Source organism: Colletotrichum jinshuiense, chromosome 3 (assembly GCF_051148585.1).
Source record: "Colletotrichum jinshuiense chromosome 3, complete sequence".
NCBI lineage: Eukaryota > Fungi > Ascomycota > Sordariomycetes > Glomerellales > Glomerellaceae > Colletotrichum > Colletotrichum jinshuiense.
In genome coordinates, this window is record NC_139310.1 from 4,865,384 (window position 1) to 4,878,677 (window position 13,294).

General features: G+C 57.0%; 4 protein-coding genes across 4 annotated transcripts; 2 read left to right on the forward strand and 2 right to left on the reverse strand.

Annotated features, from left to right (window-relative positions):
• Positions 1 to 648: 648 nt before the first annotated feature.
• Positions 649 to 1,969, forward strand: EsH8_III_001274 (uncharacterized protein; the record flags this gene model as incomplete). Its single annotated transcript, XM_083262999.1, has 2 exons — positions 649 to 1,045; positions 1,140 to 1,969. The coding sequence occupies 2 exons, from the start codon at positions 649 to 651 to the stop codon at positions 1,967 to 1,969; spliced, it is 1,227 nt and encodes a 408-aa protein (XP_083123486.1).
• Positions 1,970 to 2,195: 226 nt separating this feature from the next.
• Positions 2,196 to 2,803, reverse strand: EsH8_III_001275 (Mss4-like protein; the record flags this gene model as incomplete). The annotated part of the gene is made up of 4 exons (XM_083263000.1): positions 2,196 to 2,446; positions 2,514 to 2,577; positions 2,637 to 2,680; positions 2,752 to 2,803. The coding sequence occupies 4 exons, from the start codon at positions 2,801 to 2,803 to the stop codon at positions 2,196 to 2,198; spliced, it is 411 nt and encodes a 136-aa protein (XP_083123487.1).
• Positions 2,804 to 4,545: 1,742 nt separating this feature from the next.
• Positions 4,546 to 7,869, forward strand: EsH8_III_001276 (uncharacterized protein; the record flags this gene model as incomplete). Its single annotated transcript, XM_083263001.1, has 2 exons — positions 4,546 to 5,385; positions 5,431 to 7,869. The coding sequence occupies 2 exons, from the start codon at positions 4,546 to 4,548 to the stop codon at positions 7,867 to 7,869; spliced, it is 3,279 nt and encodes a 1,092-aa protein (XP_083123488.1).
• Positions 7,870 to 8,263: 394 nt separating this feature from the next.
• EsH8_III_001277 (ferric reductase like transmembrane component-domain-containing protein) lies at positions 8,264 to 10,825 on the reverse strand (the record flags this gene model as incomplete). The annotated part of the gene is made up of 1 exon (XM_083263002.1): positions 8,264 to 10,825. The coding sequence occupies one exon, from the start codon at positions 10,823 to 10,825 to the stop codon at positions 8,264 to 8,266; it is 2,562 nt and encodes an 853-aa protein (XP_083123489.1).
• Between the last annotated feature and the right edge of the window lie 2,469 nt (positions 10,826 to 13,294).

Sequence of the window (13,294 nt, forward strand, 5' to 3'; positions counted from 1 at the left end):
GGAACCCGAAGAGGCAAGTAACCCCTTCGTGTCAGAAACGCAAGTTGGGCGGAGTTCTTCTTTGCGAGCTGCAGGTGTCAGCTGTCAGCTGCAAAATAAACTCGGAAATTTAATTGGTTACGCAAGTCATCAATAATCCCCGTCTCTAACCCGCCACATGCTCTTGCTTGGAGGGTGTTGTAAGCTTACTTGAGTGCTCTATTGGCATGAGCATCCTCGTCAGCCCTACCCTAATGTAGGAACATCCTTCATGCCCGTCACACTAGCTCGCACTCGCGATCTGACAAAGCCACTTCGACCTATCCACCAAACAGCTTACGGTTTGGGGCTGGACAAGATTGCCTTTCTACTTTGAGTGAATCCGACGGTGTCGTAGTAGAAAAGTGGCTTAGATACGGGCAATTGGTAAAATGAGCTCACCTGACCCTGAGGATGACGAAGGAAGGATGGTGGAGTTGAAGGAAGCGTCAGACTTGTACGGATTGACCTATGAAATTAACGGGGAAACATGAGAGCCCAGGAGCTGATATGCCTAGCCCTCGACATATAAGAGGGAGCAAGTCTACGCAGGTTAATCAACATGTTCAGTATACCATTTTTCCAACTTCCCAAGAAACTAGTGGTAAATCATCTTAAGAAATTGCCGTTATGACGAACCATCAGACTACACGCCCCAAGACCATGCGAGCCGTGGTCTGGGAGGGCAAGCCCTACGAAATGGCTGTGAAAGCCGACATTCCGCTTCCGCGCCTCAAAGAGCCCGAGGACGCCATCGTTCGCATAACCACCTCGGCCATCTGCGGCACTGACCTGCACATCTACCATGGCATCATGTCCAGCAACGAGGTACCCTACCAAGTCGGCCACGAGGCCATGGGGATTGTCGAGGAAGTTGGCGATGCCGTCGACAACCTGCAGGTTGGTGATCGTGTCGTCGTCTTCGGCTTGCCCGAGGACGGTGTCATCAACACCGATAACCAGATTTTCCCTGAGCTTGCCGGTTTTGGTCTTGGCAAGGATTTTGGTGATTTGGGTGGGCTTCAAGGTAAGCACAAGGGGCATATGTTGCACTTGACACCTCTGCAACGCGAATACCCACAATCAAGAGAAAAAGAATCCAAGATTGACACAGCTCATAGCCGAATACGTCAGGGTCCCCTTTGCGGACAGCGCCCTGATCAAGATTCCCAAGAAGCTGTCTGACAAGGAGTGGCTTTTCCTCAGCGACATATTTCCCACCGCATGGGAGGGATTGAGCTGGTCAGGCTTCCAGCCCGGAGACTCCGTCGCCGTTTTCGGCGCAGGCCCCGTCGGCCTTCTTTGTGCCTACAGTGCCATCATCCGCGGCGCTAGCCTCGTCTACGTCATTGACCACATTCCCCAGCGCCTTGCCAAAGCAGCTGGGATCGGCGCGGTGCCTATCAACTTCACCAAGGGCGGCTCTGCCTCGGAGCAAATCCTGGCTCTCCGTCCGGGCGGCGTCAACCGTAGCGTCGATTGCTGCGGGCAAGAGTGCGTCAATGAGGAGCTCAAGCCTCAGCAGGACTTCATCATTCGGGAAGCTATCGCTGTTACTTCTGTCGGTGGCGGCATCGGCATTCCGGGCGTTTACTGGGCCCAGGAAAAGAGCGCTGGCGCCCCGAACGGCGACAAAATGAAGAAAAACATCAGCTTCCCCATCACGGACTTCTTCATCAAGGCTCTCACGATCAAGAGCGGTATAGTAGAGGGCCAGCCGACGTTCAAGGCTTTGGTCAAGTTGGTTGAGAGTGGACAGGCCAGGCCTGGATTCATTGCCACGGCAGAGTACGATCTTGACGATGCACCCAAAGCATACAAGCGGTTCGACAAGAAGCTCGAGGTGAAGGTTCTCTTCCGCGGAGCTGGTAAGGAGGGCAGGGATGACTACGACTGGGATGAAGAGAAGGAGCATAAGGAGGTGGCTCGAAACGGGACCGACAGCCGGTAAGCGCTCTCTGCTGAACTGGATACATTTGTCTCCTGCTGACCAAGATGAAGACCTTCCGGAAGGGCTAAGAGGGCAAGGATTCATTAGCAACTTGGGATCTATGAGGACAGGAGTTGGCCGGGCAAATTTAAGCAAAATATACAGAGGCGGCAAAGAGGATTGACTTTGAAGTTGTTTTTGATTTGCTTGCTGCCTGTGATATTCGACCATAATAATTTCCGAAGCTTCATCCAAACGCAGGCTTCTGATCGGCGCCATTGACATCTGTCAAGTATGACACACGGTCCTTGCAGTAAAACTCGACAGTAACCTTGCCTTCCAGACTTGCCTTTCCCTCATCCAATCCTCCGGCCTTGACGCAAGTGACATCTGGCATCAGATCCAGTTCTGTATACAGACTAGAGCCACAGTTGGAGCAGAAGAAGTGCCTGTTCTGCTTTCCAGAGTCTCCGGTAATATCATAGAACTTGGGCTCGCCTTTGATGCCATGTCAGTGATGTATTACATAGTGCATGTCGGATCAGAAATGCGAGCGAGTCTTTACCTTGGGTGACCTTAAAGGACGCACGAGGAACAACGGCGTTGGAGGTAAATGCAGAACCACTCCACTGTATTCCATCAGTTTATGGGCTTGGAAAGGTCGCCATTTGCTTCTTCAGAGACATACCTTTTGGCAATCTGTGCAGTGGCACAGTGCCGTCACTTGGGGCTCTGTTTTCCGTCAATTTCGCTCATTGAAGCCGGATGGCCCAGATGTTATGCCGGGAATCGGTTCAACATACCAGCACTCTCATACTTAATCGCCTTGCACATGCAGCTTCCCTTCAGACCCATCTTGTTCAATTTGGCTGTGTACTTGGGCTTCGAGGATGGAAAAAACAATGATGTTTGATGTTGGTGTTGAGCCGAAAACACTTCAAACTTTTGGCATGAGGGGAGACGGTGGACGTCCGATCATCCTTTATATACGCGTTTGAGGGTTTCGGCTAGCACTAGTGCCGGCAACAAGGAAGTTGGCGCTCTGCGCTGCCATGATACACCACAATCAGCATACAGACACGCAGGGCGTGACATGATGTGCGGGGTTTGATTTAAATGCATGGGCCTTCTGATCAATTGCCCGCGGTCCGTTCCAGTATAAGCTACGGGTCCTACGAATCAGAATAAAGCACATCCCTTGTTTGCTGACATATCTCCATGGGCTTTGTTGTCGTTCAAAGGGCGCAACCAGTGCATTTGCCTCTCTTTTCTAGCGGATCACGACGGCAGGTTTTCGTTTTTCAATTCCGTCCTATTGGGGGCCGATGCCATGTGGAGGCATATCCGCATTGTGTTGTGCCAAGGGACCAGTGGTTTTTTTTAAAAGGAATCCTCGGCGTGCGGAGTTCAAAGGTCCGCAACGTCAATCCTCTGGAGATTCAGCGGCGGCGAAGACTTGCGGCGAGACTTTGACAAGGTTTTGCTTATAGAAAAATTGTTTGTTGTTTTGCCGTGACTCTGGGCTCATCATTAACGCACTGGTATCAATTGCGGGGCCATGAGCTCAGCCTTTTACTGGTATGCTGCAACGGGAGATAATATTTGGTTGAATTAAAGAGCCGCCGTTTTTCTTGTTCTAGTGCAGATTTTGAAAATGGCAATTTACTATTATAATTCGGATATATGATCTGCGAGCTCAAGATGTTCTCCACCACGCTGGTCTTCTTTATTCTTTTGTCACTCGGTGATAATCTCTTCAACTGCTTGTTTAAAGAATGATCACATGAGTCGGGTTAGTTGTTCTGTTCTTTAGCTTGGCAACTTCTAGGTTGCAACACACCAACCTTCCTGCTGAATATGAATCCATTTCAAGCGTATTCAAGAGCGTTGCCAACAATACCACTGCATACCACTTCCCTAATACGTATTCAGGCAACTACCGTGGTTGGTTGTTGAGCATTATTTTTTTGACTGAAGCATTATTATTTTTTTCGGTGCTGCAGAATATCCATTTCCAACTAAGTTTTCCTTCAGCATCCTTCCTTTCAGTCGTGTTCCTCTGCCAACTTTCATCTGCTCATCACTGTTTCGCCTGTTCATCACGAACCAGCACTCCGTCACCACAACTTGACGGCTTTTCGGCTTTTGTACTCCCTACCTTTCCGATCATAATATCTCCAAAGCAAAGGATACCCCGGATTCAAATCCTGTACCTCCCACTCAAGGTATCGTGCCTTCCTCCTTCTTTCCCTCGTCATCATCTCCCGCTTCACCAACCTCGAGTCCTCCTTCCGAGTTTGCCCCTTCCGTCTCGCTCGCAATCTTCTGTATCGTCAGAATATTTTCTGATACTCTTCATCCATTTTTGAGTTGATTCTTCTGGTGTTCCTGCCTCTTGTTCTGAGGGCGCCTTCTGAGGCGCCAGCAAGAAAACACACGAACGCATTAGCTGCCTTTTAACCGGCTGTCCAGCTACTAGTATTATCCAGTTGTAATTGACATCTGTCGATTTAGGACTTCACATTATTCATCCAAACTGGCCTCCCCACCCCCCATCGGAAGCAATCCAGTAGCCCATTTTGAGCTCTTCGGCTGCCATGGGCTCTCACTCTGGCGTCGACATGACTAGACGGCAGCTGTCGCTGCCAAGCATTGCATCGACGACCAAGCCATCCAGCGAATCCTCAGAACCACCATATGAGAGGGTAGCGGCCCGTTGTGTTGTGGCCGTCAATGGTCACATCCGAGGCTACGGCCGGCGCTCTCTCAAGCAGTTTGCCAGCCTGCAGAGCTGCGGCAGCTCGACAACCTTTACCCTCATCGATGGGCCTCTTGTCTCACCAGAAGTCCGCATTTCATACACGGTTAGAGAGGGCGGAGTGCCGAACATCGTCACAGTCACCATAGCTCGCATTACTATACCGATCAGCGCACTTGTGGGACTCCCCAGCCTCCGGGCAGCAAGACTCCAGTGGACGGATGGCGATTCAGCCACGCATCAGAGCCTCAAGATTCCCGTCGACCTGGAGCGGGTTGTCGTATCACAAGCCGAGCAGCCGGTTGACGACGTGCTCTCCAGGCTCGCGACGGAATTTGCAGACCCCCTGCGGCAGGGCGGCCGCGCCATGATCGGCATCATCCTCGAGAACGCCCGGGCCGCCCGAGAGTTTGTCGACGTCGTTGCCAGAAGGTACTCAGAAGAAGGAGCCCGGGTCGTCGACAAAGGCCTCGACTGCCTTTTGCCTCGCTCCGGTGAGCACCCCATCCACTACGGAGACCTGGATCTCGGTTCCATAAACTCCAGCTTCCCGAAGCCCACGTCCCCGGTCCCGGCCACGATGGTGTTCCACGACAACAGGAGCCGCGTCTTGCGCCTCCAGGCCTCGTCGAGCGAGGAATTCAGCCTCGACCTCACAAAGAATCAGCAGCTGGCCGTCGTCGCTCACAAGTGCCTCTTGCTGCCCGACTTCTCGTCCGTCTAGAAGACGGACAAGACTGCAGGCTCTGGCGCCGCCGCGCTCGTCGGAACCTATGAGCGGTACCTGGTGGCCGCTGCCGAGGAAGACGACTTCTCCTCGTTGCTTCCCCGGGTCGGAGAATACTGCGAGCTCACGTTCGAGGGCACAGTCAAGTTTGCCCATGACCACCCCGCGGACAGGTCCGACGATCCCCACGCCCTCGCCACGCCCCACGTCCAGGACGGGTGGAGGGCTCTTCGGGTGGCTGCTCCTCCAGGCGCACCGCACAGAAACCACGTCTACTTCGTCGCCTGGGTGCCCCGCCTGAAGAGTTCGCCGCCACAACCCAGCGACCCCCCGGCCAAGGTCGTCGGCGACTTTCCCCGGCCCCTTGACTTTGGGGACGACCTTGGATACTATATCCGGAAAGCCGACAAGGACCGACGCGTCTGTGTCTGCGTCACCCCCGACTCGACGACAACGCGGGCGGAGATGACGGCCGTCTCGAAGATGGCCTCGGCTGGCCCCAGCACTAGCCACGGCGGCAAGTGGCTGTACGCCCAAAAGTTCGACCGCGCGGAACTCCTTCGCGGCGCCCCGGACAGCGATGTCGACTTCCACGAAACGTTCCGGGGCGTCGGCGAACTCACGTTCCGCGACGACGAACAGCCTCAAAGGGAGCTCCACGCGCGGCTCCGCGCCGCCCCGGCCGGTCTCGCAATGTACACCGGAGGCCCCGGGTCTGGCAAGACGACCTTCGCCGCAAGGATCGCCGCCGCCGTCGCCCGCGGCGGCAAGAGGGTCGCGTGGACCGTCCACAGCAACGAGCTCTGCGACGACGCCGTCGAGGCGCTGAAGGAGCAGTGCCTCATAGCTGGCGGCGGCGTCAGAGTCGGCCGCCTGCCCACCCTGGCCGCCATCACCAGGGCCCTCACCCATGCCCGGACTGCCGAGCGAGCCAAGATTCAACAGCCATCTTCGTCTTCATCTGCTTCTTCTTCGGCTGCTACTTCCCGCGCAGGCACTATGGCTCAACACATCGACCTCGCCCTGGCACGCGCCGCGCAGAAGGAGCGGGAGCACCTTGCCGCCGACAGCGCCGACTCTGTCGCGGCCGCCGCTATAAAAATGGCCAAGGACCAGCGAGGCGAGTTTGGGGATTTCTGGCAGAACGATCCAGCGTCGGCGGAATACGGCCAGTGCGTCGCCAGCATCATCAGCCTCGCAGCCGACAACTTCAACGTCCTGGTCGGCACGCCCGTCGCCTTTGCGCAGTTTGCCGAAATCCCCGCCCCGGCGGAGCACGCCGGCGGAGCGGCCCCTCAGCGGTGGAAGCCCTCGCTCGTCGTCATCGACGAAGCCGGCCGCATGCCGGAGAGCCAGTGGTGGATCCCCGTCTCCGTCTTCCCGGACGCGCACGTCCTGACCATGGGCGACACCCGGCAGCTCGAGCCCATGTCGACCAGCGTCAACGAATCCTCCCGCGACGGCGGCCTCCGGTGGAGGTGCGCGTTCGGCCTGCAGCGGAAGCTGTCGGTCCTCAAGCGCGCCGAGATGTGCGGCCGGACCCTCGCCCACCTGTCCAACAACCGGCGCAACCGCGGCGACATCGCCAACTGGGCCGCCCGGCACATCTACGCCGGCAAGATGCGCATCGTGCACCCGCTCCCGGAGGACCGGTCCGCCAGGGCCTACCGCGCCTTCATGAGGTGGGTCTTCTCCCCCTCCTCCCCGACGGCCTCGAACTCGGTGGCGTACGACCTCCGCAGTGGCAGGGCCCAGCCGGTCGGCAAGAGCCTGCAGAACGGCGCCAACCGCGCATTCGTCCTCTGGCTCGTGTACCAGGCCTTCCGCTTCCGCCTCCCGAGCCTGCGGGCGGAGAACGAGCTGGCGACGGTCATGATCCTCACGCCGTACCTGCCCCAGCTGCACGCCTACAGGGCCGACATCGACCGCATGAGCGAGTCGGGCGTCATCAAGGGCAAGGTCTCGGCGCGCACCGTCGACAACTCGATGAGCTCCGAGGCGGACCTGGTCATCTTCGACTCCGTCCGGACCGGCGGCGGCGTCGGATTCCTCCAGGAGAAGACCCGCATGGCCGTCGCCACGACGCGCGCCCGCTGCGGAGCAATTGTCGTCTACAACAGCGGGGCCATCGCCCAGCGGCCCGGCCCCGGCCCCGGCCCCGGCCAGCTCGACGACACGGAGACCCTTTTCTTGTCGTACGTCAAGGCCCAGGGCGAACCCGTCGTCTCCTTTGAGAACTGGATCCAGGGCTGCAGTAAGTGCAACAGACCCGGCCACCACTACACTTCATGCCCGAGACCGAGGCCCTGTCCTGTTTGCAATGGCCCTCATCACGAGCGCTTCTGCCGCAAGGGAGGGCCTGCGGAGGACTCTTACTGCAAGACCCCGGAGGAGGAGGTCAAGGAGAGGGATGACCAACCGATGGCGATGCTGTAAGTTGGTGCGGACAGGGGGGCATAGCTATGCAGACTGGGTAGAGAGGATGTCACAGTTGTTTCGAGCCATGGATCATGTTCATATTTCCAGGACCTGGCCGTACATCGTACTCGAGATTGTTACTAGAAAGACCGCCGACTGTCGTGGTTATATCATTACTCGGAGCAATCCAATGCAGGTTACTCGGACTGCAAGCATGACATCGTGGAAGGCGAGAGCGACAAGACACGAACAGGGAGAGCAGAGAGCAAAGATAGGTAGAAGAAAGTCTTGATCGTTTGAATTAAAATAACTCGTCATTGGCGTATATATCGCCATTGGGTATACACATCATCACCCGTGGTATCGAACGCCAGATGTTTTCCATCCCGTCATTACAAGTACAAGCCCCGACTCATAGAGCGTAATTCTCCGTATGTAAGTAAATCTCCTCCAGCATGTCATCACCCCAAATCTCCGCCTGCAACCGGGCAACGGTATTCGCTACGCCAACTCGCATGGCAGGGGGTCCGCACACAAACACTGCCGTCCGCCTGCCGAGGATGCCCCTTCCGTCGGCACCCCCCGTCGCCCACTCCTTGAGCATGTAGCCAAGGTCTGGCCGGCCATACTCGACGCTCCAGCCGCCGTCAATCTGGTGCGGGACAGGAAAGGCAAAGCGCATGAGGCTCTTTTGGAACTCTGTGGGGGTTTCGGGAAAGCCGAAGTCGAAGCCAGAGGGTGGACCGAACGTGCTGGTTGGGCGCGGCTGGTTGGAGGAAGCGAGGTTGGTCGTTCTCAGATGGGCCAACTCGGGTGGCCGCACGGGAGCTTCGGAGTTTCTCGGACTCGTGTCGACGACCTTTCTAGGTGATGCCGGAGCGTAGTTGAAGTGCGGCACCTCCCCCTTGGTGTTGATGGGAGGGAAGTGAAACTCGCGAGCCTTCTTTGTATCTCTGTCTTCCTCGTAGTCGTATTCCCGGCCCTCGAGCTTGCGTAGCGACTCTTCTTGGGGTGAGTAAGGGTTCGAGGGAGGTGGTCCCGGGGGCGGGGGAGGATATTGATGGGGTTGAAGATATTTCTGCTGAGGAAGTGCGGTAATCCTATCCTCCTGCTCGGCGCGCAACTCCTGCTCGCGGTCTGGGTCACCTTGTGCCACAGACTGGATAAGAGCCGAGTTACGTTTCGATGCTATTCCCGCCACAAACCCATCCAGCTTGTCGTGGAATAAATGGCTCAGAGCTCTGGGTGCATGGCGGTCTGCACCTCCCATCATCATGGCCCTGTTCCGCACAGCCGACGTGACAAAAAACTTGCAGGTGACGCTGTCTGGAGGTGCGGACTCGCGGCAAATCCGGAGCTCTTCGCGGAACCAATCCATGGCCTCAAGTTTCTTGAGGGCCCAAACTACAACCACCTTCCTCGTAATAGCCTTTCCATCACGCATACGTTTGATCAAGTTGAGTAGTTGCGACATCAGAGCAGTGATGCCGCTTCCACCGGCAATCAGAATACAAGTGTCAAAAGCAGCGAGGTCTCTGCGCATGCCTCCATACGGCCCATCTAGAAATGCGCGGTAGGTGTGAAACGGCCCCTTCTCAATTGCCATGTCAAGGACCTTTCTAGTAAAGCCACCGTAGGGCTTGAAGACCAAGATGCAGTCTCGGTACTGCTCACCGTATTCCGAGGGGAAGTCCTCGCTGCAGAGAGAAGCGATGGTAAAGGGGTGGTTCTCAAATAATGCGATACCGGGCATACGCAGGTAGACGTATTGGCCAGGTTTCCATCGCATCTGCGTGGGGATGGTAATTTTGATGGCATTCTCGGCAAGGAGACTGATAGCGGCTTCGTCACCGACCATGAAGCTCAGTCGCCATGGCCTCGTCCAGTTGAGATTGAATAGACGAACGAAATAGCAGAGAACCCAGATGCCAATCGTCGCCCATAGGTAGTCCCACGATGCCAAGTAGTTCTTGGTGTGCCAGAACAAAAGTCCCACATACAGCATGGCGACTGGCACGTGGAGCATAACAAAGAGCTCGTACGCGATGCGACGGATGAAGGGCAACGATGCGACACAGAGCCACACCAGGGGAACCAGACAGGCAATACCGGTTCCGTAAATGACACCACTGCCACCGGCGAAGAGACGCGAGAAAACCTCCATGCCACCATCATCCCAGACCGGTTGAACGTAGAAGGGAATGGTGTGCACCAGTGACAAAAAGAGGCAAAGGTAGCCAGCCCAACGGTGGAAGACGTTGAGTCGTTCAGGACCAATCCCGATAAGAAAGGACATAACGTTCGCCTTCATGCTCGTCATAACGATCCAGGGCGTCAAGGCGACAGCAATCATGCCAGCTCGGATAGCAACGGGCGGGGAGCCAAACTGGATGCTCTGCCAGTAGAGCGGTTGCTGAAGGAAGCAGTAGAGCGTCACAAATGCAAGGGCTATGAGGCCGCAGGTTACGACGGCCAGCGAGGAAAAGGTGAACCGATGGCTTCCCCAGACAAAGTCTGGAATGGGCCGGTAGAAGATCCAGCGGAAGAGGGCCAGGGTGTCGTTTACAAAGCCAACCGAGGAGAAGTGAGCCTTGGGCTTGAACTGTTTCTCCCCCAGGCCTTCTCCATCAGGAAAGAAGTGCTGTGTTTGCCCCGTGTTTAGTGCGTGGGCATAGTCGGGGTCGGTGCTGTACAGGTTGGCGTAGTATTCCTCCACCTCTTGCTTGTAGATGGCTTGCCGGATCTTGTCCTGCCAGAGATGCCAGAAGCGCATAAAAAGGACTGTTCCCATGAGGGCCAGCGCAAAGTAGGTCCACCCCAATCCATACTTCCAAGACTTGTCCCAGGGATCGACGGTTAGAGCCTCCAATAAACCGGCGGGGCTGTCGGGCCTGGGAGTGATGGCGATGCGTTTAACTAGTTGCGTCGCCGTGCGTGTGGCAGCGTCTGCCATGTCGCGAATGCGAGTAGCCATCGTAGCGAAGCAGTGAAGCTCTAGTCAAGCTACAACGTTGGAGCGACTATGCGCAGAGCATTGAAGGTTATGTCGACATGCGGAGGGTGTTGAGCGTCGGCTGGCTGGTGTTCTTTGACGGTCGTGAATGGCACTTGCTTGCTTTACTGGTAGTAGTTGTGGATGCCGCTGTGGGCCGGGCGCGGTTTACCGTATGGGGACGACGTCGACAAGAGGTGGCAACGGTCGAGGTTAGAGGAATGCCAGATCCCTCCAGGGCGGAGCAAGTGGCAGCAGAAGGCGATGGAGGCTACGACGGGGGAACGAGAGACGGGGCAAAGTGACGGACTGGAGTGTGCCGGTCCGCAGGTTCGGGGCGCCACCAGGGGGATATATGGATGATGTGAGATCGGGGACGCTCCGAGGTGGAGAGGTGCCAGTGGCTCGATGCTAGCGTGTGGGCGGGCGTGGCGAGCACAATTGTCGACAGCGGTGTCACGTTGCTGACAGATTAGGTCGAGATGCTCACTCAACCAAGAGGGTGGTGGCACTTGTGGTGTATAGGATGGGTGACAAGGCAGCGGAATTACCATGTGGAGGGGTCAATTGGATGCGGCCTCGATAGGGTCGTGCAATCAAAGGCCAGAGGAGGGTTCGATGGCTTGTTTGGCTCGGATGGTAAAATGTGAATGGCACCAGGCCCAGCGGCTGACCGTACTTTAATATTGGCTGGCCGCGATTCTGGCCGCTCCCCGCTGGCGGATGTCACATAATGCAGGCCGGGCGTGGGCGCTAGAGGTGTGGATGCGATGCACGAGAACGCTGCAAGCTGCAAGCTCTTGAGGGGAGGTACAGCTGTGTGCTCGACGGCCGACTATCGAAGTTGCGGGCCGGGGGGTCGAAAGCAGAAGGGACGATGCGTTGGTTCCGGCGCCAGACGAGCGAGTGTGATGAACCGAAGACGAGATGAGGTCGTTCACAGCGCTTGCTTGTGACGGCGGTCTTGCTACTGAATTTTAGATCTGCCACTGCTGACAGATCTTGCTAAGCAGCCGCGTAACATTCATTGATGGTGAGAGAATGACCGCTAGAGAAGCCTGTGTATCCGGAGCTGTCGGTCGAAGGACTCGGACGGGTGGTCGTGACGTCCAGCTCGCATCCAAGGGTGCCCATGACCACATTCGTGCTCGGGTCCTTTGCAAGTTGGTTTGTTGGCCCGTTGGCTCGATCATGCGAGGAGGTGACACGAAGACCGGGGGTCTCACCAAAATGCTCACGGACGACGACTGCCAATAGGGAAACAAAACATGGCAGCGACAGAGGACAAGTCGAGGTGTGACCAGACCCCCATCAACTTGACCGCCGATGGGGACGTCGGGGACAGAATTGGCCAACAGCTGGCCAGGGCCCCCTTGAAGGAGCTGCGAGGCAAGGTCCTGCAGAAGCTGCAGAGGCTGCGTGGGCCGGCACACATGGTGGACGGGTGCATGTTGGGGGCAGTCAATCTCGTGGGTGGCGGTCGAATGGCAGCGGGCGAAGGCGATGTGACGGGCGACAGAGCAGTGGGCGAAGTAAGGCCGGCAACGACGAGGAGGGGCATGACGGGCAAAGGTGGCAGAGATGGCAGAGATGGCAGTGGTGACCGAGCAAGGCGGGAGACCCCCCGGCGGGGAAATGTGATTCGCCGGGGTCGGTGAGGGAAGCACCCAGTGGGGTTACTTCCCCGTCGGTCCCTGGTCCTAACGGGCGGCAATTGGCCGTCGTTGATTCGCTGGAAACAAATCAAGTCACTCCCCACCCTGCGCGTCTGTGCGCCGCGAACCTGCGCTAGCAACCCTCGCGGTACGTATCGAGGGATCAGGGGTGCTGCGGTGCTGTGCTGCGGTGCAGGGGCCAGCCACGCCCGCTGTCTTCTCTTTGCCCGTTGCCCGCTCTGTCTCGATGAAGCTTCCCGGCTCGACCTCCCGCTACCACCGCCAACACCACGATCACCTCCACCACCACCGCAACGACAACTACAGCCAAACACCATCGACACTCGACCCGACACTCAGCCCGGCTGCTTGTCTTATATCTTCATCATCGCTGCAACAGGCGGTCGTGTGTCTGGGTCTCCCGCCTCGTTAAATATCCAATGTCTCTCCTACTGGCCGGTACCTGGCCTCTGCAGTGCGCCATGCTCCTGTTGTCTCTCCTGCACCGGACCCGACCCCGCGGGGGGGGGGGGGGGGGGGGGCACGCTTCTGGCACTGCACTCTGGAGACTGGACCAACTGAAGCTGGCCTTGTTTGCCTCCGCCGATCGAATCGATGCCATGCCATGGTTCTCTGCGCTCTACGCTCTGTGCAAGATGTGATATCTATCGAAAGCGCTTGCTGTGCTGTGCTGTGCAGGGAAGAGCCCCGAGTCAAGCAAGGCCGTCTCCCCCTCTCGTCCAGATCTGGAAGCCCAGATTTTCCATCCTTCCAAAACTGGCCAACACGGCCAGGC